The sequence below is a fragment of the Moschus berezovskii genome, chromosome 2 (genome assembly GCF_049115385.1).
Source record: "Moschus berezovskii isolate FMDL1 chromosome 2, NW_MosBer_1.0, whole genome shotgun sequence".
Taxonomy (NCBI): Eukaryota; Metazoa; Chordata; class Mammalia; order Artiodactyla; family Moschidae; genus Moschus; species Moschus berezovskii.
In genome coordinates, this window is record NC_142461.1 from 77,529,397 (window position 1) to 77,555,080 (window position 25,684).

General features: G+C 39.9%; 1 protein-coding gene across 1 annotated transcript in view; it reads left to right on the forward strand.

Annotated features, from left to right (window-relative positions):
• The window catches only part of THSD7B (thrombospondin type 1 domain containing 7B), a 953,717-nt gene that overhangs the window by 434,957 nt on the left and 493,076 nt on the right, over positions 1-25,684 (forward strand). The window contains exons 7-9 of the mRNA XM_088842327.1: positions 11,978-12,169; positions 14,342-14,576; positions 21,592-21,707. Coding sequence (XP_088698453.1) covers positions 11,978-12,169; positions 14,342-14,576; positions 21,592-21,707 — 543 coding nt within the window. The remainder of the gene's footprint in view (positions 1-11,977; positions 12,170-14,341; positions 14,577-21,591; positions 21,708-25,684) is intronic.

The following is a 25,684-nucleotide window of genomic DNA, read 5'->3' on the forward strand; positions in this document are numbered from 1 at the left end:
TCCCCCACCCTCCTGCCCCACCTCAGTAAATTTCTGAGCTATCCACCGTGTCCACAGAAACTTAGGTTGTTATTATATCTCAGATGCAAACAGAATAAGTCAGTGCCCAAAAATGAGATCTTAAAGCTCTCTTCAGGGACAATAATCCTGAAAAATTTACTTTCTTATGCAAGAGGCAGGTGTATAGAAGAAAAGTGTTTTATAAGTTCTGAAGCACTCCCTCCAGAGATCAAGATGAGAGGCCAGAAGTCTCAGAATACAGATTTAGCACAAGCCAGACTTCTGCATTTGGTGGTTTCCTGGATCAGAAATAAGGAATCTAAGGAGGCTGTTGAGAAGAGGTAAATGGACATGAGGTCCCTTGGCTCCTTTTCATTCTGCAGTTGAAATGCTGGGCTGAGAAAATGAAAACTATGGACATTTCAGATAAGTTAAAGGGAAAACCAAAGCAGTGGGGCCAGTACCTCCTTCTCCAGTTTGAGCCTGCAGAAAGTGACTGCACACAGAGTACCTTGTTTCCTAACAAAAAGCAATGGGGCTGCCACAGCGAAGCAGTGATTGCTGTGTTCAGGCACAGAGTGGATCTGAGCCAGCTGCTCACCACCTTCCCAATGTGGTCTCCCCAGTTTACTGGTAATATAGGGGCAGTCCTGAAATCATGCCCCACTATAGGGTGTGGAGGTGCTGACCCCTCCAGGAAACTGGACCTAGCTTGGAGCCAAGTCTAAATGAGTATAAAGTGTGTGGATTAGAAATTCAGAAGCTGCGATAGGAAATCTTGAAATTAGAGCAGATGCAGACGCACCTTCAAGAACTAGGTACAGCAAGACCAAGTTGATGGAAATGGCTCAGTAGGGATCCAACAAGATTCAAAGGAGACTGTGCAGCTCTGAGACAGACATTCCTCTTAGACTCAGCTGCCACCCAAAGAGAAGGGAAGAAAGGAGAGAGGGAGAAGCATTGAAAAACTGAGATGGCGTTAAATTTGAAATGATACAGTTTGATCATGAGTTGCTAAGTTACTTTAAATGGATATGTTTCTGTTCCTCCTCTCCTTCCCCAACTCCCATCTGGCCCTGACTATCAACCAGAAACTGGGGCTTGTGAGCAAACTGATGTCATTGTTAGAAAAGAAAAAGTTATTTTTCAAGGTCACCTTTTGGAAGGTGTCAAAACCAGAAATATATAAATATTCTTTTTCCAAACCTAAATCAGAGTGCATAATTTTCAGACCTTTTTCACACACATAAAATAGTGGTTACTTCCCCCTGGAATGTGTGACTGAGACCAAGGAAATGTGATGTTTCCCCACTAAGAGTTTTATTAGGTTTTACTTGGAGTTTTTTTGAGCAATTGTAGTTTGCTCCTAAATCATAGACTGTTTCTGCCCTTTTGCATCTTCTCTCATCCTGAGTAACACACAGAATTCATGAGCTAAATGTGTTGGGATGCTTCACAGTTCACTGACTCTCCACTAGATCGAGTTTTGTACAGCCAGGTACATAAATTGTCCTGACATTGAGTTGAAGATGTGCATGTCAATAAAGCGTTGCATTTAAGAAATGGGCTCTAGAGCCAGGTTCCGTTCCGTTCCGTTCCGTTCAGTCGCTCAGTCGTGTCCGACTCTTTGCGACCCCATGGACTGTAGCCTACCAGGCTTCTCCGTCCATGGGATTCTCCAGGCAAGAATACTGGAGTGGGTTACCATTACCCAGGTCCAAACTCAAACTCTACCATTTTACTTGTGTTTGACTTTGGGCAGGTAATTTTAACTCATCTAAGACTCAATATTCTCCTCTATATAATGAACATAATGGTAGTGCCTATGGCATAGTATTGTGACGTCCAAATGAGTTGATATATGTAATTCACTTAGAGTAATAACTAGCATCTGTTATGTACAGTATACATGTTTATTATTTTGATGCTTTTGAGAGTCAATGAGTTAATAAATACATGTAAAATGTAACATTATGCTGGGTACATTCTAAATGATCAAAGTGTTAGCTTCTATTATCAATATATTCTTGTATGCTGAGAAACTTGATACAGCTGCTCAGTTAGGCAGACTTCTGAGCAAACAGCTCACCTGCCATTAGATGCAATTTCAGCTAACTTCTGGCCTTTGTAAATATGTTTACCTTGGAAATATTGTTTTCTTATATTTAGCTATTATTATTTCTTACCCAAAGTCTTTTTCCTTTTAATGTTTGAGTTTTCCCCTATATTTATTTTAGCCTTTGCTCTTATGTTCTCCTTTCTTTTCTTTGATCAGCTATTAGAAATGTATTGTTATTTTGCTTTGTGGGCATCCTTAATCATCACGGGGCTTCCCAGGTGGCATAGTGGTAAAGAATTCACCTGCCAACACAGGAGATGCAAGAGATGGGGGTTTAATCCCTGGGTCAGGAAGAATCCCTGGAGTAGGAAATGGCAACCCATTCCAGTCTTCTTGACTGGAAAATTCTATGGACAGAGGAACCTGGTGGCCTATAGTCCATAAGATCACAGGGTCAGATATGACTGACCATGCATGCATACAGTTGTGTTCGTGTGCTCAGTCATGTCCAGATCTTTGTGGCTCCATGTGCTGTAGCCCACCAGGCTCCTCTGTCTGTGGGATTCTTCAGGCAAGGATCCTGGAGCGGGTTGCCTTTTCCTCCTCAAGAGATCTGATCAACTCAGGGATCAAACCTGCATCGCTTGTATCTCCTACATTGGCAGGCAGGTTCTTTACCTCTAGTGCCACATCATTTTTATATGTTTATACTTGCCTTCTATCTTTTTCTTCCAACTCAGCATTATGAACTCTTTTTCATCTGCTTATCTTTTCTATTTTTGAAAAATATCACCCTATTCTGCCTCAACTTATGATGCAGTTCCTACATAAGTAAGCTGCTCACTCCTTTGGGCTCATTCTTTCCAATACTAAATATACTGACTATCTGACAATGGACTGTATAGAGTTCTTTCTTCATAGTTTAGTACCAATTAAAAGTAATATGATGGGAAAGGCATATGTGAGCTATGAACCAGGACACAATACAGCAAAGTGGTTAAGAATATAGCTTTTCGGGCCTAGTAGGCATGGAAATGGCAACCCACTCCAGTGTTCTTGCCTGGAGAATCCCAGGGAAGGGGGAGCCTGGTGGGCTTCCGTCTATGGGGTCACACAGAGTCGGACACGACTGAAGTGACTTAGCAGCAGCAGCAGCAGGCATGTTTTCCAGTTCTCGGTCAGACACCTAACAAGCCACATGACTCTTGAACCAGTGGTTCTAAGCTCTCTGTAACTGAGGTGTGATGGGAGCCCTCACTAGTGATGTCAGTAGGGCAGCAACGGAGACACAGACACAACGAACAGACTTTTGGATACATCAGGTGAAGGAGACGGCGGGACGACTACATATTATATATTACCATGTATAAGATAGACAGTCAGTGGAAGTTTGATGTATGACACATGGAACGCAAAGCCGGTTCTCTGTGACAACTCGGAGGGATGGGGTGAGGAGGGAGGTAGGAGGAGGGTTCTGGAGGGAGGGGACACATGTTTAACTATGGCCAATTCATGTGAATGTATGGCAGAGGCCATCACAATATTGTAATTATCCTCCAATTAAAACTTTAAAAAATTTGAGAAGAAAGAAAGCAATGTGGTTTGTGCAGTGTACAGCCCACTCTATCCTTTTCCAAATATCACATGCTGATGTTATTTTATTATTGCAGTTGTTTTGGTTATTATAAATATGATAATACTTAACATCATATTTTTAACATTTGCCTTCCTGTGTGTAAAACTAGATAGATAAGCTTCAAATGGTAAAATTCACAAGCAGAAGCATTAATTGCATTGTTGGCATTGCATAGTTGCACATAACTTCTGTTTAGCCCTTAGCTTTCTTTCATATTTTGTTGGTTTGAAGTATAAACATTTTCTTAGCTGAGTAGAGTCCCAGTCCAGAAGTGGCTAGGGGCTACTTACGTTTAAGGAGATAATATTTAAATTAAAAAAATGAAATTAAGTGCATATGAATTTCAGGAAATTTGCTATATACCATCCGCTGACATCTTACTAGCTGTTGGCAAGCATTTAATCAACGTTTATTGGCATTCTTCTCAGATTTAAATAAGACATAAAATTTTATGACGTGTAAAGTATTTTGGATAACTGCTTCGTTATTTTCTATAGATAGTGTAATAGTACACAAGAGGAAATATCGATGAAATACCCAAATTGCATTATGTTTTGAAACAGTTTGAATTGTGTATGATGACAAAATGCTAGTCTACTTTTAAATCAGACTATAGATTTGTAGATATCTGGTTTTTCATTTTATTTCTATTTTGTCTATATCTTTTCTCATTTTGGACACATACTACATGTCAGAAAAATAAGAAACATAGCTGTTTGTTCTATTATTATAAAGAGAGATGGTGACTTTTAATATTAAATTCTAGTTCCTTAGTATTATAATATAAAGGATTTCACAGGACACAGTATATAGCATAGGTATGGCTTAAACATTAATTTTATGTGGAAAGTCCAAAGTCTGAAAGTTATGTTAGTGTTAAATTTACATGGCCACCATAGAGAGTCTGCCATGAGCTATTTATACTTTAAATAGCATATACATTTGAACCGGAAGAAAGAAACTTTTTAAGGGAATCTTGAGTTTATTCATATGTTCAAGAATCTTTCTCTCAGTTCTACCTAGAGATTACCATGCTAAGTGAAGTAAGTCAGACACAAAAAGACACATATCTTATATCTGTTATATGTGGAATCTAAAAAAAAAAGGATACATATGAACTTATTTACAACACAGAAACAGACACATGAATATAATAAACACAGTTATGGTTACCAAAAGGGAAGAGATAGGAGAAAGGATAAGTTTGGAGTTTGTGATTAATAGATGCACACTACAGGCTTCCCAGGTGGCCCCAGTGGTAAAGAATCTGCTTGCCAATGCAGGAGATGTAAGAGATGTGAGTTTAATTACTGGGTTGGGAAGATCCACTGGAGGAGTAAATGGCAACCCACTCTAGTACTCTTGCCTAGAAAATTCCAAGGAAAGAGGAGCCTGGTGAGCTACAGCCCATGGGGGTGCAAATAATCAGACATGGCTGAACATGCACACATGCACAAAACACTCTACTGTATGTAAAATAGATAAGCAACAAGGACCTAGATTTCAGATCAGTTTAGTCACTAAGTCGTGTCCAACTCTGCGACACCATGAACCGCAGCACACCAGGCCTCCCTGTCCATCACCAACTCCCGGAGTCCACCCAAACCCATGTCCATCGATTTGGTGATACCATCCACCATCTCATCCTCTGTCGTCACCTTCTCCTCCTGCCCTCAATCTTTCCCAGCATCAGGGTCTTTTTAAATGAGTCAGCTCTTCGCATGAGGTGGCCAAAGTATTGGAGTTTCAGTTTCAACATCCTTCCAAAGAACACTCAGGACTGATCTCCTTTAGGATGGACTGGCTGGATCTCCTTGCAGTCCATGGGACTCTCAAGAGTCTTCTCCAACACCACAGTTCAAAAGCATCAATTCTTCGGTGATCAGCTTTCTTCACAGTCCAACTCTCACATCCATACATGACCACTGGGAAAACCATAGCCTTGACTAGATGGACCTTTGTTGGCAAAGTAATGTCTCTGTTTTTTAATATGCTATCTAGGTTGGTCATAACTTTCCTTCCAAGGAGTAAGTGTCTTCTAATTTCATAGCTGCAGTCACCATCTGCAGTGATTTTGGAGCCCAGAAAAAATAAAGTCTGATACTGTTTCCACTATTTCCCCATCTACTTGCCACGAAGTGAAGGGACTGGATGCCATGATGTTAGTTTTCTGAAAGTTGAGCTTTAAACTTATCCACTCTCCTCTTTCACTTTCATCAAGAGGATCTTTAGTTCTTCTTCAATCTCTGCCATAAGGGTGGTGTCATCTTCATGTCTGAGGTTATTGATATTTCTCCCTGCAATCTTGATTCCAGCCTCTGCTTCCTCCAGCCCAGCGTTCCTCATGATGTACTCTGCATATAAGTTAAATAAGCAGGGTGACAATATACAACCTTGACGTACTCCTTTTCCTATTTGGAACCAGTCTGTTGTTCCATGTCCAGTTCTAACTGTTGCTTCCTGACCTGCATACAGGTTTCTCAAGAGGCAAGTCAGGTGGTCTGGTATTCCCATCTCTTTCAGTATGTTCCACAGTTTATTGTGATCCACCCAGTCAAAGGTTTTGGCATAGTCAATATAGCAGAAACAGATGTTTTTATGGAACTCTCTTGCTTTCTCCATGATCCAGCAGATGTTGGCAATTTGATCTCTGGTTCCTCTGCCTTTTCTAAAACCAGCTTGAACATATGAAAGTTCATGGTTCACGTATTGCTGAAGCCTGGCTTGGAGAATTTTGAGCATGACTTTACCTGCCTGTGAGATGAGTGCTATTGTGTGGTAGTTTGACATTCTTTGCAATTGTCTTTCTTTGGGATTGGAATGAAGACTGACCTTTTCCAGTCCTGTGGCAAACTGCTGAGTTTTCCAAATATGCTGGCATATTGAGTGCAGCACTTTCATAGCATCATCTTTCAGTATTTGAAATAGCTCAACTGGAATTCCATCACCTCCACTAGCTTTGTTCATACCAATGCTTCCTAAGGCCCACTTGACTTCACATTCTAGGATGTCTGGCTCTAGGTGAGTGATCACACTGTCATGATTATCTTGGTCATGAAGATCTGTTTTGTACAGTTCTTCTGTGTATTCTTGCCACCTCTTTTTAATATCTTCTCCTTCTATTAGGTCCTTACATTTCTGTCCTTTATTGTGCCCATCTTTGCATGAAATGTTCCCTTGGTATCTCTAATTTTCTTGAAGAGATCTCTAGTCTTTCCCATTCTATTGTTTTCCTCTATATCTTTGCATTGATGACTGAGGAAGACTTTATCTCTCCTTGCTATTCTTTGGAACTGTGCCTTCAAATGGGTATATCATTCCTTTTCTCCTTTGCTTTTTGCTTCCCTTCTTTTCACAGCCATTTGTAAGGCCTCCTCAGACAGCCATTTTGCTTTTTTGCATTTCTTTTTCTTGGGGCTGGTCTTGATTCCTGTCTCCTGTACAATGTCACCAAACTCCATCCATAGTTCCTAGTTCCATTGTAGACCTAGAGTTACTGTGTAGCATAGGGAGCTATATGCAATATCTTGTAATAGTCTATAATGGGAAAGAATCCAAAGATGATTCTCATATACACACACACACAGACACACACACACACATATAATTGAATCACTTTGCTGTACACCTGAAACTAATATACCATTGTAAATATACTGTACTTTGAAAAAAAGAAAATAATCTTTCTCTCATCTAAGAACTGTTGTTTTTAGTCACGAATGGGCAAGCATGAGAACTGTACTATGACCCACGGGCATGACCAAGTCACCCAGTCATCTAAGCCAAGGTCTCTAGAATCACAAAGAATAGATATTATGGACTGCAAAATAATTGTGATTTCCTAATTGCTGCTGAAATATTTACTCTAAAATGGTTAATTTTATGTAATGGTTTGTCACTGTATTAAATTATTTTTAAAAATGTCACAAGGTTGGAGCAGCACCCTATCCCTTATTTTCAGAATCACAACTAATTTAAAGAAGTCTACTCCTTGAGGAGAGAGAATCTAGTTTGTCATTATTGATCTCAGGGAGCCTGATGAGGACAAGGAACAATTTTAGAGTCTTCTTGAAAGATGAATTCAGTTTTTCCCTTAAATATATTCAGTTTTATTGTGACATTAGATTATAAGAGCTTGTGAAAATCACTTTTAATGGCTAAGTTTCTGTCCCATGTGCTGCTTTATTTTCCACGCTTGCCTGAGATTTCAGTTGGTCTCATTGATCCATCCATGAAAATGAAAACGGGAAAGTATAAATGCTCCTCTTTTGAAATGAGTTCTCTCTGCAGTAGGAAGATAATTATACCAGTGTAGATGGGCCAGTGAGCTTGTTCAGGCTCAAGTGCTTTATTTTTGGCTTTCAAATGGTTTAGATGAGTCACATATAAGCAAAGTTATCTGGATAATTGTAAGCATTCTTTATATATTATGTGAACTAGTCTGTGAAGCTGTTGCTGTTAATTTGTGCATATATATGCATGTCAGAGCAAGTGCTTCTCATGGTTACAGCCTCAACCTCTAGATTTTTAGGTCAAGAATGCCACTAGGTTTTGGTGGTGTAGTGCTGTGTAGTGTAGTGTTAGTTGCTTAGTTGTGTCCCACTCTTTGTGACCCCATGGACTGTAGCCCACCAGGCTCCTCTGTCCATGGGATTCTCCAGGCAAGAATACTGGAGTGGGTTACTATTTCCTTTTCAATTTGGTGGTGTACATCTTTGCAGACATTAAAAAATAATTAATTTATTTTAATGGGAGGCTAATTACTTTACAGTATTGTAGTGGTTTTGCCATACATTGACAGGAATCAGCCATGGGTGTACCTGTGTCCCCCATCCTGAACTCCCCTTCCACCTCCCTCCTCATCCCATCCCTCAGGGTTGTCCCAGTGCACTGGCTTTGAATGCCCTTTCATGCCTCGAACTTGGACTGGTCATCTAGTTCACATTCCTCTACATTGTGTCCTCCCTCTGTTGTTGGAAACACTGCCGTGTATTTTGTATAAGTGACTTCCAATCCTTAGACTATCCCTGAAAGGTAGGTGTTATTATTTCATTATTGCAGATGAGATAACAGAGGTTCAAAGAAGTTACGTGATATGCCCCAGAGGATAAGCTCCACCTTCAGATACTTAACTCTGTCTGACTAGGTTACCCATAACTAAGATCCCATTGTGATCTTTTATTTGGCAAGGTTTCTTATAAAATAGCTCACACATGAATTGAAGAGCCTGCTTATGACTATTAGCTTGGCTTCACTAAAGAACAACTTATCTGATTGCTCACGTTTCTGCATTAGCCCATATAGACAAGCTGTCAAAGTGTTGGTGGGAGTATTGACATTTCACTGCCCTGTGTAAATGGACGTATCAGTTTATAGGAAAGCTTAGGTTTTAAAAAGCATTTAAGCACTGGAGGTGAATACTAAAGGTACTAGATGATGGATGACCTGGAGAATATTAAATTTGGGTCATGGGAAACCTGGGCATTTGGGAATTGGATGAAGGTGGAAATAGAAGTGGGGTTTCAGTCTAAGTTATGCAGAATTTGATGTCAAACAACTCTTCCAACACATGCTTTCCGTTTTCCCCATGGAGCTTCAGGTTTAACTGCCTCCACATAGCTTGTGTTTTCCTATCACTATGCCTTTGTTGACACTTGTATTGACTGACATGCCCTCCCTGGTTGCCACCAGTTCCTAATCTTTCTCTTTCTCCTTATTGAGAGCCTTCTGCTCTCCAATTAGGTCCCCAGAGAGCTTTCTCTTCCCTAAACCACTACAGGATTCTTTATTTAAAACACACAGTACTTGACATTTACTTTTGGACTAGGTTTTATCTTTTTGTATTTATAGTTCATCTCTATTATTAATCATGAGCTCTGGAGGGATAAATCACAGTATCTTCATTTATATTTATCCCATTAATCCTTGAATGTAATACATGCTCATCAAATAGTAGTTGATAATTTTATAACTCTTGAAGGCAGGATTTTTCTCAAAGCGTATTGATAAAAATAAAATTTCTGGGAGAAATGCTCCCCCAAAAGGAAAGCCATTAGTCAAATAAGACTGAAAAATACTACATGCTATTTGCGTCAAAGAGAGTTTATGTGATAATTGGTATTTTTAAACTCACTACTCTCCAGTAAGGAGACCAGTTTTACTATTTTAATTTAGTACTTCTCAGCTCCACCCCCACCCTTTTAAAATAAGAACCTTCAAATATCTTATTCCTCAAAATGTTTTTTGCAAGATACTGCTTTGAAATATTTTTGTGTAGAAGTTATGCTCATAATATTCACAAATGTGGAAATTGAATTTTGGTTAGATGTAGCTTGTATGTTTTGTTTGTCCTGCCTACTTCTGTACTTGGGAAAGCCCTCCCCCTAAGTTGTATTGGGGTTGTGTGTGTGTGTGTGTGTGTATGTGTGTGTGTGTCTGAGTCTGTGTTTACATATAGTATACAGTGTGGATTCAACAAGAAAATAGATTGAGACTGAAAAGAGAGTGATTGGACCTGGTCTTTCAGTGGGATTATCTGCTAGAATTTCTATTACTTCCTATAATATGCTTGAAAAGTTTTATTTGTACCTCAAGGGCAGTGAGCCTGGCCTCATTTACAAATATGAATGCACATCTTAGGAGGGCACTAGCTTCTCCTCCAGGGAGTCTTGCACACTGACAGTTTGTTTTATTTATTTGATTGGCCAAAAACTTTGTTCAGGTTTTTCTGTAAGATTGGGTGTAAAATACTGACCTTTTGGCCAACGTGGTACTTCCTTTAAAAAGAGCTATCCATCTCTTGGAATTAGACACAATATGGTTAATAGAGAAACCAAAATTTTTGGAGTCAGAAAGTGTTCATTTGCTTCCCTACTCAGGCCTGTGAGCAAGTTTTGTGACCCTGAGCAAGTTTTCCTTCCAGAGCCACAGACTCCTCATCTACAAAACAAGATGTGTCACACCTGTCTCTAGGAGCATCTTATGAGGACAGTGCCTTGCACAAGGGAGATGCCCTTTTCACAGTTACTTTTTGTGTCAGATTATGACAGGAGAATCCCACGGGCATGAAGTCAAAAAGAGGAAACTGCCTGTCTCCTAGAGCTGCCGTTCCACATTCCATGTTGTTGCTTCAGACCGTAAATGTTTTTACTATTGTTCATGTCTCCTGTATTTATGAGGTGACTGTGAATGAGGGGATAGTAAGAGTGAAACTGCTATCTATAAAGAGGAATATTTGAATTATAAAAATAGTGGATAAATAAAAGAGAGTTTAGAAAAAAATTCATTATAATCATTTGTGATATAGAATAGCAACTTAGAAATGATCCCCTTGGCTGTGTCTGTTAATTGTAAAACTCCATTCCACATTATCGCGTGTGTGTGTTTTGGTTTGAGTAGTTCATCAAAGGGGGAATAGATTTGGGAAAATTGGGGGCTTACTTTCACCATTTGTTTCAACATAGTGTATAATTTTAGCCACAGGTTCATTTCCACTGTGGTTTTGGATTATTTACCACTATGCACAAATAGAATAAATGAGTCATTGTGCAATAGTCTTCATTAAGATTGCATATTTAAAGATGGGGCTTCCCAGGTGTCACGGTGATAAAGAATCTGCCTGCCAATGCAAGAGCTGCAGGAGACACGGGTTTGATCCCTATGTTGGGAAGATCCCTTGGAGTAGGAAATAACAACTCATTCCAGTGTCTTTGTCTGAAAAATTCCATAGACAGAGGAGCCTGGTGGGCTACAGTCCATGGGGTTGGAAAGAGTTGGAGATAACTGAGTGAATAATCACTCACACATGCATTTGGAGATGAAAACACCCAGAAGAAAATTAGATTGATAACTTGGGAAGGGGGTACAATGGATGGCTCAGCGTAAGTTGTGGTTTTTCAGGTCAGTAGATGCTTCTAACTCCAATTTTGCAGAAATGCATGTGCTTGTTACATGTGGTTGTCAATAGCACGTCAGTCTTGTCCCCAGCCATCTAGGCTAAATTGTTCCTGGAAGAAGCCCACTTGTCCCTGGGAAGGATGACAAAAGGCAGTTTTCCTATTGTATCTACCTATCTAAATGCCAAATTATCTCCTAAAAGTATTTCTTGACATAAATATTGTGAACAGCTGAACAACAACAACAAAAAATCATTATTGGTTTAGACACCAGTTGAAGTCTTCTAAGCTAAGCTGAAGTAATAGAGGAAGAGATGAATCTAAATGTTCGTGGACTGGCCTCGGTTTTACATTCCTCAGCATCTGTCTTGATCTGGTTGATTACAGGAGAAGATGTATCAGGGAGTCTCTGCCCAGCATCTCCACCTCCTGAACAGATGGCATGTGAGATTCCCTGCCGGATGGATTGTGTGGTGAGCGAGTGGACAGAGTGGTCATCCTGCTCTCAGTCTTGTTCAAGTAAAAACTCAGATGGGAAACAGACCAGGTCAAGGACTATCCTGGCATTGGCTGGAGAAGGTGAGTAATAGGAAAGGTTTCTAGTCCCTAAATCTAGGTAAACAATTTGCTTTCCAAGCATTTTTCTCTAATCCCCTAGTTAATCTATCTTGAGTTCCCATAATTGACATGACTCATTTCGGTAAAGAATCCACCTGCCGATGAAGAAAATGCAAGAGACGTGGGTTTGATCCGTGGGTCTGGAAGATCCCCTGGAGTTGGAAATGGCAACCCATTCCAGTATTCTTGCTGGGATAATCCCATGGAAAGAGGATTCTGGTGGCTTACAGTCCAGGGGTCTCAAAGAGTCAGATACAACTGAGTGACTGAGCACGCACGCATGTATCATAGTACTCATGCACGTACAGGCCATGGCAGGCAGATGGGTGTTAGTTGTTATGTTTTTAGGGAAGAAGACAAGACTTCATTGGTAAACATCCAGCTTCTGATAGCTCAGGTAGTTGGGAACATAATTGGAATATGCCTGGTAAAATGAGTTCAAAATTAGGAATCAAGAGATGTGGCTTCTTAACCTGGAGCCACCACTAACACTGGCAAAGTACCCGATCTGCATGTCCTCATTTCCTGCTCTGTCAGGCTGGCACACTGTAAGAGGGAAAAAGATGAAGGCTGTGAAAATGGCATTGAAGAAGCTAAAATGTGCTATGGGACTGTAAACGGGTGACGAGGACACATTAGAGGAGCAGCTGTTTCTATCACTTAGAGCAATGGTCTCCGTCCCCAGACACACATGCCACTTCATTTCTTTTAGGCTTTCCCTTGGCTCTGTCTGCCAACAGCTCAGTGAGGACAACAGAGCAGTATGGCCACTGGCTTTGAGGAACTCCTTTTAAGATAAGATTCTGTTCTGTGATCATAAGAAATGGGGCCAGGTCCAAGAGGAATGAAAATTTTCATGTTCTCAAAGTGCAGTGGTTTCCTCCTCTTGTCTGTTATTTTTCTGGAAGGAGAAAAAAATCAATAGTATTTAATGGGGGGGAAATAACAAGAATAACAAAACCAAGGTCACAAATCTTCTCAAGCATTTGGCCCACTGAATAAAACATTATGCTGTGGGAGAGTAAGGGGAAAACATCAATGCTTTAGATAAATGCCAGTTTTTACATAGATATAAAATTGTGAAAGAAAAGATAGTAATGAAATGTGATTGTCTGACTCACCCAAGAGTATAGGAACGCACAATCGTCTGGTCTCCCTGCCAGTGGATAACACATTGTCAGATATTATTTCAGAGTTTAAGGGTGAACTCTCTCCTGCCAAACTTGAAGAGAGATTTCTGGATTTCTCAAATTGCAGTAAAATGCACTGCTTGAGGGAGGATGGATGTCTTAAAGTGGTTCTCTGAGAAAAATCATGCTGTCTTAGGAAAGAGAACCCATATGCAGGTAATGTGTGTGAGTATTTGTGTTTGAATAATATCACTTCAAGGTCATGGTCTATCATATCTAACTGGCTAATTTATGTCAGCATAATAATATTAAGATAAAAGCAGGTATCTTTGGGATTTATCTCAGAAACACATGACATGGAGGTGAGCAGAAGAATCAATTGATCTTTTTTCAAGCAAGGATTTTTCAGGGTCTCTGCTGCACCAAGGGGTAGTGGGAACAAACAGCAACAGGTTCCCTAACTTGCTCACGTATGTTGGGGTGAGGATCAGGGTGTGTCCAGGGGTCATGGCTGGAGGGGTAGTTTAGCTGCTTTGCCACTTAATGTTGTGTGCAGGAGGCCTGTACAGTAACCTGCTTTTTGCTCCAGGCTCTTCAAAAGTGACAGTTGGATGTTTTCATCTCTTTGTACCTTGTGTTCCAAATTTGTCCCAAGTGTGAGTGCACAGTGTTATTTTTAGTCCCATACAGTTTCTTTGTGTTTTGTTGCTGGAGGAGAGGTATGTCCAGGTGAATTGATTTTTTTTTTTTTTACATACTGTTGCCTGTTACTGAGGAGAGAAAGGTGCAGCATATTGTCCTCAGGTTGTTACTCATGACAGAAGAACCATGACCAGACAGTCAGAAACACTGTACAGTGGCTCAGGTCTTAGGAAGATTGTATCAAAAGGCCCTCTTTCTAGAACATTAAAGCAGGAAAAGCAACAATAACAACAGGAATAACAGCAGCAATATGCTAATAACAGCAACAACTATGTATTCTTTTTTATTTTGATATTCGCAGGTGGAAAACCATGCCCTCCTAGTCAGGCCCTCCAAGAATATCGCTCATGCAATGACCATTCATGCATGCAGCTCTACTGGGAGACATCGCCTTGGGGCCCCTGTTCTGAAGACACATTAGTAACTGCCCTTAATGCAACCATTGGCTGGAATGGAGAAGCTACATGCGGTATGGGCATTCAGACACGGAGAGTCTTCTGTGTCAAGAGTCACGTGGGACAAGTGATGACAAAAAGGTATGATCGATAGTTTATTGAAAGTACATAGGATGATTGCATAGTTGAGTGCTTTTAGTCAGATGCATTTTTGAGCACTGAATATGTCCCAGTTTGTACTAGAGTAAGAGGTTTTTGTTTTGTTCTGTTGGAGTCTTGTCCAAAGGTAGATACTTTTCTGAGTTCGAATATATGCATTCATTGAAGGAAAACAGTAAATATAATACCCACAAATTTGAATCTGTTTGAATAATCAACTTCAAGAGTTGATGTCAATATTTCTGACTCTTTTCCAATCATATGATGACTAGGTCCACAACAAGGTAGGTTATGTACTTTGAAATATGGGGCTGTGTTGTACTCTTCTTTAGATCCCTTTGGCCTTGTCTGAGGTGAGCCATAAATCCATACAGCCATTTTGAATAGACTAATTCATGCCCTCCAGTATGTTTACAATCTCAAGGTCACTCTGCTCTGCACATAGAAATGTAAATTGAAAAAAAAAAAAACTGTAGGAGAATTTGGACATGGGGTCTAGGATAAGAAAAGGCTCAGGAATAATTGCAAGTGATGGAGGAAAAAAGAGTAATTGACTGGAGAACTCGGCTGTGGGGGTTTCTTTTCTAGACCAAATAAGAAAACATAACTCTTCTGCAAGTGCGTGCAGGAAGGCTCATGGAAAAGAAAAAGTAAGTGACCTAGTTATTTACAGAGACTGGGTGACCAGCCTGTCCATAGAGATTTGCAAGTGGCCATGCTGAAAGACCCTACCCCAACCACAGCAGTGGTGGGTAACCAGGATGGGTTGGTTCAAGCCCTGGTCTAGAGTCACAACTAGGCAACTTAGAACTATTCCTCCAAAATGTTTAAGTTGAGAAAATGAACTCTCTCTTCTTTCTGTTCATGATGCTCTAAGGATATGAGTGGAGAGTTGCCATGCCATGGTCACACCTGGTGGAAAAAGCACGAAGAGAGAGTAAAACTAGAAAGAGACAGAAACTGAAACAGAACAAATATCAAGTTCTGGTCCCTTCTCACTTAAGTGCCCTCCTGCTTTTCCTGGCAACTTACGCAACTACATTTGCTCTTCTGCCTAATTCAATCCAGTTTGTGTTGCTGTCATGGGCAACTTAAACCTGATTAATTTCATCTCAGGGCACCATGATGACAAGCTCTGGGCCTTATCCATGGTTTCATGGAAACTACTTGAGCTGTGTGTAAGGAAAGTCATAGAAGCTCAGTTAAGGGAAGCAAACTGCTAATGGCAAAAATAGGACAGATTGGCCAGATACTGCTGGTGTTGGAGCATCAAATGAGCAGATGGCTATGAAAATGGAAGGGAAGATAAATTTGACTTGAAGCACAATCAAAAAGACTTCCTCTCTTTCCCCTCCTAAATGTGGCTTCCAAAGGTTGGATGTAGCTGGGGCTGGATGATCTTCCTTATTGCCACTGCAGATTTTAGAACCATGACTGGCATGTCATTATTGTCTATAAACATATTTAGAATTCATGAATTAATTAGACCTGTGTGTAGGAAAGTAAAAAGATTTGACAGGGGATGGATATGAGTTGCAGAAGTTTGAGAAGCTGATGTTTATCTTTTGCTTTAAGAACAAATATTTTATCTACCATGATAAAGTTTGGCAAAGGGGACTGCCATGAAAAGTAATAAACAGAGCACATGAATGACCTTCTGATCTTATTATCTCATAAATGTTAATTCTGCTTTAGCATATAATTCAGGGTTGCTTGTGATATTTTTAGAACATCAAATTATATCACTTGTGTGTTTTAACTTATCTGGTATCCATAACACCACGTGGACCGATAGAGTCAATGGGAGATATAGGCAAATATGAACAATAATGTTTGCATATCACTTTATTCAGGTGATAATCTAATTCTTGGAGTTATGGTAAAATCCTGAAAGATTTATAAAGATATTATGCAAACAAGAGAACTAGTTTTATCTTGAGAAGGATTGTAGCCCTGATAATGTTCATTTTCATAATGTAGATTTTTCAACTACTTAAAAAAGATGACATAATTATTAGCTTGAATATACAAATAAAAATAAACATAGCTTAGATATAGGAATAAATGCTGTGTGAAGTGCAACAAACTATTGTTCTTTAGAATGATGAGAAAAATTAGCATTCCTGAGGGCTGATCTCCTGTCCATAAAACTTTTCACCTCTGGACCAAAATAGGAAATATCCACACTTGATATGAATGTAGTTTATTTTTTTCTTAGCAAAGGAGCATTAGAATTGAGACTGACAACTATCAAATACATTATTAAAGGCTATTTAGACATGAAAGGTTGGATTATATGTTCAAATAGCCCTCTGCTTCCTTATCTAGCCTTATGATTACATTGAATGATAGTTTTTTTATAAAAGTTTCTGAGCTCATCAGCTTATACAAGTATTAACTGAATGATATTTTGTGACCAGAAAAACCACAGGGTCAAAGGGTTATAGTTTAAACATAATGCACAAATACATATGGATTTGTTTGATAATTTTCATAAAACTAGAATATTATTGCAGTGAATAACCTATGGTGTTAACTCAGTTTTGCAGTAGAGAAAAATGAATTGCACAGATGTTTTCCCTAACACACACACACATACATGCCCACACATAAGGACATTGCTAATTACTTTTTGCACTTTTAATGAGGCTAGAGACTTAACAGCCTAGTTTTAATTCTTACTGTATGTCTCCAAACAATCCTGCTAAACAAGAGGAGGCTGCATTGACTTAAGTAAAGCTAATTAAAATTCTTGAGGTTAATGAGATTAATTGAGCTAAGAAAATAATACCTAGTGTCCAGTGAAGCACATAGTGAGATTAGCAGCAAGAGAAAGTATCCTTTGCTTTGTTCTTTCAAAAAGTATGCTTTTGCTCTTTTTTATGTGAAAGCTGTTGCAGAGAAAAAAAAATTCCCTGCCATTTGTTAAATCCTTTGGGTGAGGGTAATGGCAATAGGAAAAGAAAATATCCTAAAGAAAGAGTGGCCTTCAGAGTAGAAAAAAAGAAATGTGTCTCCATAGACTGGATGGGCTTAACAAGATGTGTTTGATACTCTAAACCCATTGTACTGGGGTGCACAGAACTCCTTGAGGTTCTTTGCTCCCCAGGATTGGTGTTCTGGTTTCCTTGTAATTGTATAGGTGAGAATGTTACCATTGTATGAGTAATAGAACTTATCACATCAGAAAATGGGGACTAGCTAGGGTGCAACTCAAACTGGAGTGAGAGCTTGAGAGCTTGTTGGGATATGTGGTTCTGTTTCACTACTCTTTCTTTTTTTCCCAGTTGCAACGTGTGAAAAAATAATAAAGATTAAAATCACACAACTCAGAACCTTCCAAAGGTCATGTAAGGCACTTTCTGCCTTTTGTGAGAAAACACTGGGCGTTTGGTGAGATATAGTAATGGGGAGCTCCATTAACACATTGAAAGTTTACAAAGTTGGCAGGTTGGGATGGCCCCTCAGTCCCTGGGATGAATAACTGTGTCTACCTCATGATTATGGGCACATAACTGAGAAATGGCAGGCCCCTGTAGATAAGTTTGATGCATTTCAGCCCAGGAATGAATGCCTCCAGGGCAACCAGGAGGCAACTGTGGAATACTCCAGTGCAAGTTCCAGAAAAATATATGGGTTGAAATGAAATGCATTCACCCTTTTAGCAAGAGTATTGCCAATCTAGGATCAGAGTGTTATATAACAGTAAAAAGTATAAATTATGATAAAAGGCAAGAAGCCATACTGTGTTTACTAACTAAAATGTGAATCCATATGTTACCCTAGTTTTTGAGGTTTCAATTTTGTTTTGGAAATGACTAGATAAATTTGCCATATCTCCCCAGGGATTTGTCTTCAGGCTCCAATAGCATAGAATGCTTTTCAATCATTCAGTTAGTATTATTAAATATTTACACAACATTAAGATCTGGCATTTTTTAAGAAATGATACGAGGTGAAATTCTACAATGAAGGCATTAAAATTAGTATCTATACAACGCATGCCTACGTGCACGTGCATGCACACACACACACACACACACACACACACAAAAGCAGCAGTGCAACAGATATCAAAAAATCTTTTAGTCAGTGTCACTAAATGATAAATTAAATAAACATTATGTTTCTTAGAAGTGGAGGGCACGTAAGTTGCTAATGGGCAAGGAGAATATTCTTGATGATTCAGAGAAAATTTATGAAAGTTGAACATGTGATCCTGGGAGGGGTAAACATCATGTAAATAGAAAGGAAGAGGTAATTGAACCTTTAAGGAAATTGATGTCTTCTCAATAAACGTTATTGGCAGAAGAAATGAACAAAAGGTTTCACTAGCAAGAGAATATTTGGCTCTTATCAGACCAGAAATCACACTTCAGGAAAGCCCTTAGGTCATGGCCTCTATAAAAGCAAGATAACCTGAGTTTGAGCTTTGTCCCTGAGGGGATGATAGTGTTTCTGTCTTATGGACTTAGATGAAGAACACTGATAAAGGGGACCATAATACAAATAATTGATATTATGCACACTGAGTATTTATTGTGAGTGATGCTAATAAATCAGAAATTTAGAAGTAGGCCATATCAATTCCCCCAAAGAGATTAACACCCCACCTTACACAAAAATAAAAACCGAAACCAAGGGACACAAGGACACTTTGGGAGGTGTGGAATAGTCCCATCACCTCGCTTGTAGACACGGAAACACAGGGGTTCGCTTATATTCAAACTCATCAGGTTAAATGGGTGCAGTCCTTTCCATATCAGGAATACACAGAGGTAAAGAATCTGCCTGCCAATGCAGGGGATGCAAGAGATGCCAGTTCAGTCCCTGGGTTGGGAAGATCCCCTGGAGAAGAAAGTGGCAGCCCACTCCAGTATTCCTGCCTGGGAAACCCTGCAGGCAGAGCAGCCTAGCATAGTCCATGGGGTTGCAAAGAATTGGACACAAGTGAGCGCACACACACACACACCAACATAACAATATACCTCAATATAGGTATATTTAAAAGTTGAAAAAGGGATTAACACCTACTTATAAACAGTGGAAACAGTGTCAGACTTTATTTTTTTGGGCTCCAAAATCACTGCAGATGCTGATTGCAGCCATGAAATTAAAAGACGCTTGCTCCTTGGAAGGAAAGTTATGACCAACCTTGATAGTATTTTAAAAAGCAGAGACATTACTTTGCCAACAAAGGTCCGTCTAGTCAAGGCAATGGTTTTTCCCGTGGTCATGTATGGATGTGAGAGTTGGACTGTGAAGAAAGCTGATCGCCGAAGAATCGATGCTTTTGAACTGTGGTGTTGGAGAAGACTCTTGAGAGTCCCTTATACTGCAAGGAGATCCAACCAGTCCATTCTAGAGGAGATCAATCCTGGATGTTCATTGGAGGGACTGATGCTAAAGCTGAAACTGCAATACTTTGGCCACCTCATGCGACGAGTTGACTCACTGGAAAAGACTCTGATGCTGGGAAAGGTTGGGGGCGGGAGGAGAAGGGGACGACAGATAATGAGATGGCTGGATGGCATCACCGACTCTGTGGCCATGAGTTTGAGTGAACTCCGGGAGTTGGTGATGGACAGGGAGGCCTGGCGTGCTGTGATTCATGGGGTCGCGGAGAGTCGGACACGACTGAGCGACTGAACTGAACTGATAACTGAAATGAACAAAGTCCCTGCGGAATAAACCACCCTCTCCAGAAAACCTGAAGCCAAGCCAGCACCACAGGCATTTCTGAACTATTTGTGATGTCTGAGCATGTCCTGGCTGGGGTCACTGTACCCTCAAGCCCTGCTGCCCAACTGGGAACACAGGAAATTGATGTTTCAAGTTGCACTTTCGTTTCCAGACAGATACCAGGAGAGATTGAGGGGGAGATGGAGTAAATAGCAGTTCAATTTAATTTTAGTAGCTTTCAAGGGATGAATAAGGAACTTGGGAATGAGTTTAGTGCTTTTTGCTAGTTCTACTAAAGCATGACCTCAGTTTTCCTTACCAGAATAGCTTGTTTAAATAATACTTTATGCTCTAAAGACACTGGTTTTTCTATTGTTATGTTCATTGTATTGACCTACTTTATAGACAGTTTTTTTGTATGTATATTAAGGATGATTAATAATAAGGCCACTAATAATTAATTTGTTGAACAGTTCCTTTTCTGTCAATATATATTGTTTTCAAGTATTATTTGCTTCTATATATTATTATACAAGCATAAAATAATACAAAGGGACTGGGTGAAAATTGGCCATACCTTCCTCCACTTAGCATCCCACATCCCAGATACAACCCCTTTTTAATGATTTTTGTGTTTCATTTCTTCCTTTCTCTGTCTTTATTTTGACTGGGTAAGCATTCACATGGTTCATAAATTATAACAAAATACAAGGAGACATATAATATACAATGATGAATGGCCTTGCACTCAACCCTGCTCTCATCCATCCCCTTCCTGCCTCCTATCCTGCCCCTGGCAACCACTTTATTACTTTCTTGTGCTAAATCGCTTTAGTCACGCCCAGCTCTTTGGGATCCTGTGAACCTTTGTCCATGGAATTCTCCAGGCAAGAATTCTGGAGTGGGCTGCCATGCCCTCCTCCAGGGAACCTTTCCGACCAAGGGATCGAACCCACACCTCTTATGTCTCCTGCATTGACACAGCGAGTTCCTTACCACTAGCACCACCTGGAAAGTTCTTATTACTTTCTTACCTTGCAGATATAGCATTATGGCAACCAACCCCCAAGTGTATATCCTTACCCCACTCCCTGTCTGATGCTTTAGTCTCTAGGTCAAGAGAAATGAAGTTTGTTTTATGCTCTGCCTCCTGCTCTGAGTCCTTGGGCAAGTAGCTTCTCTTTCTAGATCTTTCTCCTCATGTCTGTAAAAAGAACAATATGGTCTCAGTGTTTTCAGTTCTGAAATCCTATGGTTCTGTGTCAAACTACTTACTTTCTCCAGGAGACACTGATTGAGTCTTTTACATTGGCAGATGTCCAGAATCTACTCGGCCAGAAACTGTGCGTGCTTGTCTACTTCCATGCAAAAAAGACTGTCTTGTGACTGCTTTCAGTGAGTGGACTCCCTGCCCGAGGCTGTGCCAGCCAGGTAAGTGGATGCTGTTTCCTTGGTGCTCTCTGCTTCCTGACCGCTTGACTGCCTCCTCCACTACTGAGTCAGTGAGAGATGGGGAGCAAGGGCTCCCTTCTTTTCCTTTTGCATATAATCCAGGGAATGAAGTTTGTAAAATTTGTAAGTGAAGTCTTAGATTTCTAGAACCATTATAATTTGGCAGGGAAAATATATTTGGTTGTTGTATGCCATGATTTTACAGGTGTGTGGTATAGGAGTTCTTGTCTTTTGTTAACACTGTTGTGGTATTTTGAACAGCCATTTAAATGTGGTTTCTTATAAAGCATGAATACCATCACAATTTATTTGTGGATCCTGTGTGCTTAAGCCTGACTCCATTCATTAGAATGCAGGGCCTTAAGCACCACGCATACATCACTGATAAATATAAGCCTGTGGAAGAAGAGGGGCCAATACATTAAAAAGTATTGAACAGGTGCAGAAGTCAGAAGTATATGATTTGTATTTCTTTACTCTTAATGGTGATGCTTTATACACTTGGATATATTTGGCATGCTATGATCCACGATATTTAATAGCTAAGTCCTGACAAATGCAGAGGAGCACTTTGTAAAATGACTCCCTTTCTTAGAATAGGTCTTCTCCCCCACACCTATTTCAGTTCCCTGATGAGCTAGTCCCTGTGGAGATACAAGAACTCCTAGTTCTAAGGCCCTGTTTTGACCTAAGACCTGGAATTAATAACTTGGTCCCTTTTCCTTAATCCCATACTCTTCTCTTGGATCCTGTGGATCTCACTATTGCCAGAGTAAGAAAAGGCACACCCAGGAGAAGGAAGGATGGAAGAGTATTAACACTAGTGCTCAAAGCAAAGTGGGTCTCATCCACACCTCCCTGGCCTTGTCTTGGCAATAACATCCTCTCATTCAGGGCCTGGCTCTTCCTGTGTCTCTTCATTAGCCTCCTGGAAGAAGGGAAAGGAAAGCAGGCCATTCTGCACGGAGAGAACCTGCCACAAATACTGAGCTTATTAATATGTTTCCTTGGAAGTCCGGCCTTGTGCCTCTAGGATCTCCCGGTTGTTCTTTGACTTACATATCTTCACAGCAGTGACATAATGTTACTGCAAACACTGAAACAGATCTGTCTGCCACTTCAAACCACCTCTCAGTGATTGGCAAGGGGGCAGTGACAGCTCTTGAAGGTTATCATTATCAATGTCTTATATTGCACTGGTGAGGTACCCACATAAAGTTTTTATGACTGTACCATTTCATCTTTTTAATGATCTTCTGTCACAGTGTTAACAGAGTAGCATCCGGTAAATGTTGCTTATGGGTAGAATCAGAACTAAACATATTGAATATAGAAGAGCTTGAAAAATACAGTAGGATATTTTTCTGATCTTTTGAGGGGTGGAGACAGCAATCTCTTTTAGGAACTCTCCAAAATTTGTTTTCCTAAATAAAAATTCAAAGTAATTTGATGAATTACTGGATGAATAGAGTTTGTGGAATAGCCAGGGGAATGGTATTTCCAAACAGAATGGGACAGAAAAACTGTGATCTCTACTCTAAACCATTTGAAAGGCAACATCTAGGAGGATGGATTTTGAAATTTTAATAGTAGTGTACCTGAATAACATTCACGCTTTTAAAGATAAGTCTTGGAAAAATGCAGGTAGATAAAATAATATATGAAGATGGAGGTTTATTGAAATGCAGCTGTTTCTTTTAGTTTCTGTCTCATAAGAGATTAGCGTAATTCCTCTGTTAAATGGCTTTAAGAAAGGAAAAGGTTGAATTAAAAATAATACCCTACTGGCAGCCAGATATTGGTGTTAGAGCTGTCAAGGTCCCTTGACACTTAAGGAGTCATATTAGTTTTGTTGAGTCTGTGTGCCCCAGTGGTCAGAGATTACTTTAGCTATTGCTATTGCATGCATTCTATTAGTACTTTTGAGAAAATTCTCTCTGCTGCATGAGCATCTTCTCCTAGCACTGTGTAAGGATGGAGGAGTCATAAGCCATGTGAAATAATTGCTCTTCCAGCAATTTCAGATTTTACTCCAACTTCCAGAGATTCAATTAGTTATTTAAATGGTTGGCATTATAATGAAAATAGTTCTAAGCCTCTGTGGTCTCTTTTTAGCCTCCAGTTTTTCAAGTCTAGATAATTCTTTTCACAGTCAGACAGTCAGGGGACCTGGAGAAGCATAGATTCAATTTTCAGATTTCTTTCAGCTTCAATCCTATTTACCCTAATGTTTAGTTCATATTTTGGGACCAATATATTATTAAATAACTGTGGGTTAATTAGGGGAGACTATGATAGGGAGGTTATTGGAGGAACTGATACTGCTAATTCTATGGTTTTCAAATTGTATTGACTCTGAATCACCTTGAAGCATTATGAAAATGCAGGTTTTCAGCTCCATGGCTAGAAATTCTGATTCAGTAAGTATGGGATGTTTCTAAAAATTTGTGCTGTAAGAAGTCACAGTTGAATGGTGATGTATTATAGTTTCACCCTTAAGATAAAAAAGGATCATAGATCTGTGAATAAATGCTACTTGAACTCTAGGCACACAGCCTGTTTTTCAGCTTCCTGAATGCACCATATTCTTCCCAGCTCAAGCATGCTGGAGTGTGATGGCTAAGAACAGAGCTGCTGGAGGCAGATGGCCAGAACTGAGTTCCAAGTTTTGCTCTGTGACAATGGATGCATTCCTTAATCTCTCTGTGCCTCAGTTTCCTTATCTGTAGAACAGGGTTCATAACTGCACCTACCAAAAAGGAAAATACTTAGAGCACACACTGCCTTGAATGGAGTAGGCATGGGGCAAGTATTTCTATCGTTCCAAGCCTCTGCATCTGCCTTGTGGGATGCTGGAGCTGTGTTCAGCTGCCTCTCCTTGGTCCTCCAAACTCTGTATCAGCACGGAACTGCTGTAGCAGCCTTTTTTGAGGAATGTCATGTTAACCTTCCTAACTTCATTAGACCCTCCCCATCCATCTCCCCATCCACCTTAACTAGATCATCCCACAGAGTCCTACATATCCCCTTTATGACACTCCTATACTTAGCCTTCCATGTTAATGTTGCCTTCCTAGACTGCAAGTCCACAAACACAGGGACCACTTCTGTCATCTTCACCACTAGATCCTTTAAACCTGACATAGTGTAGGGTATAGTTGTCACTGAATAAATATTTTTTGAATGGACAGATGTGCCATAAAGAGAGAAAAAAGTGTGTCTTTCTTTGAATCCAGGCAGTAGATTCTCTGTCCTTATGAATGTCCTTCAAAACATACTTTGGAAATAATGTTTTAAAGCAATACTTATCAAATGTAAATGCTTAAACAAGTCCCCAGAGGATTTTATTAAAATATTATATGAGTTCTAATTCAGTAGACTTGGTCAGGACCTGGAATTAGACTTTGGTAAAAGCTCCCAGGTGATACCTGTATGTTGATTACAAAACTCCAGAGGTGAGGGTAGGGTAAGGTAGACATTTTTGACCAAGGCAATGACCTGACCAAAGTTATAAAGTGAAAAGGGTAGACTAGGGACAGACTAAAAGGTGGGGACACCAGTAGGGTGGGTTGAGGGGTGGAAAGAAATGATTTAGCCTAAGTTGAAAGATGAGAATAGGATGGGGGTGGCGACTCAACTAGTGAGGATGGAGGATGCGAAGATGGATGAGTATAAGAGTTTACATTCCTACCCCCAGATTTGCCTGCACAATGGGATCATTTAGAGATCTCTAAAATGTCCCGACGCATGGATCCTTCTACAAGATATTACGATTTATTAGGTTTTTTCTATGACCAAGGAAGTCACATGATTACATGACTTCAAAACCAAATCCATTCTAAACCTCTTAGAAAGCCAAGTTGGCTTCCTAAGGGCGACTGTCCCCGGAGTGACTTAGGTCTTAGCAATGGATAAGTTGCATCAGGTTTCATTTGGTCCTGGCTGGGTTAGTAATC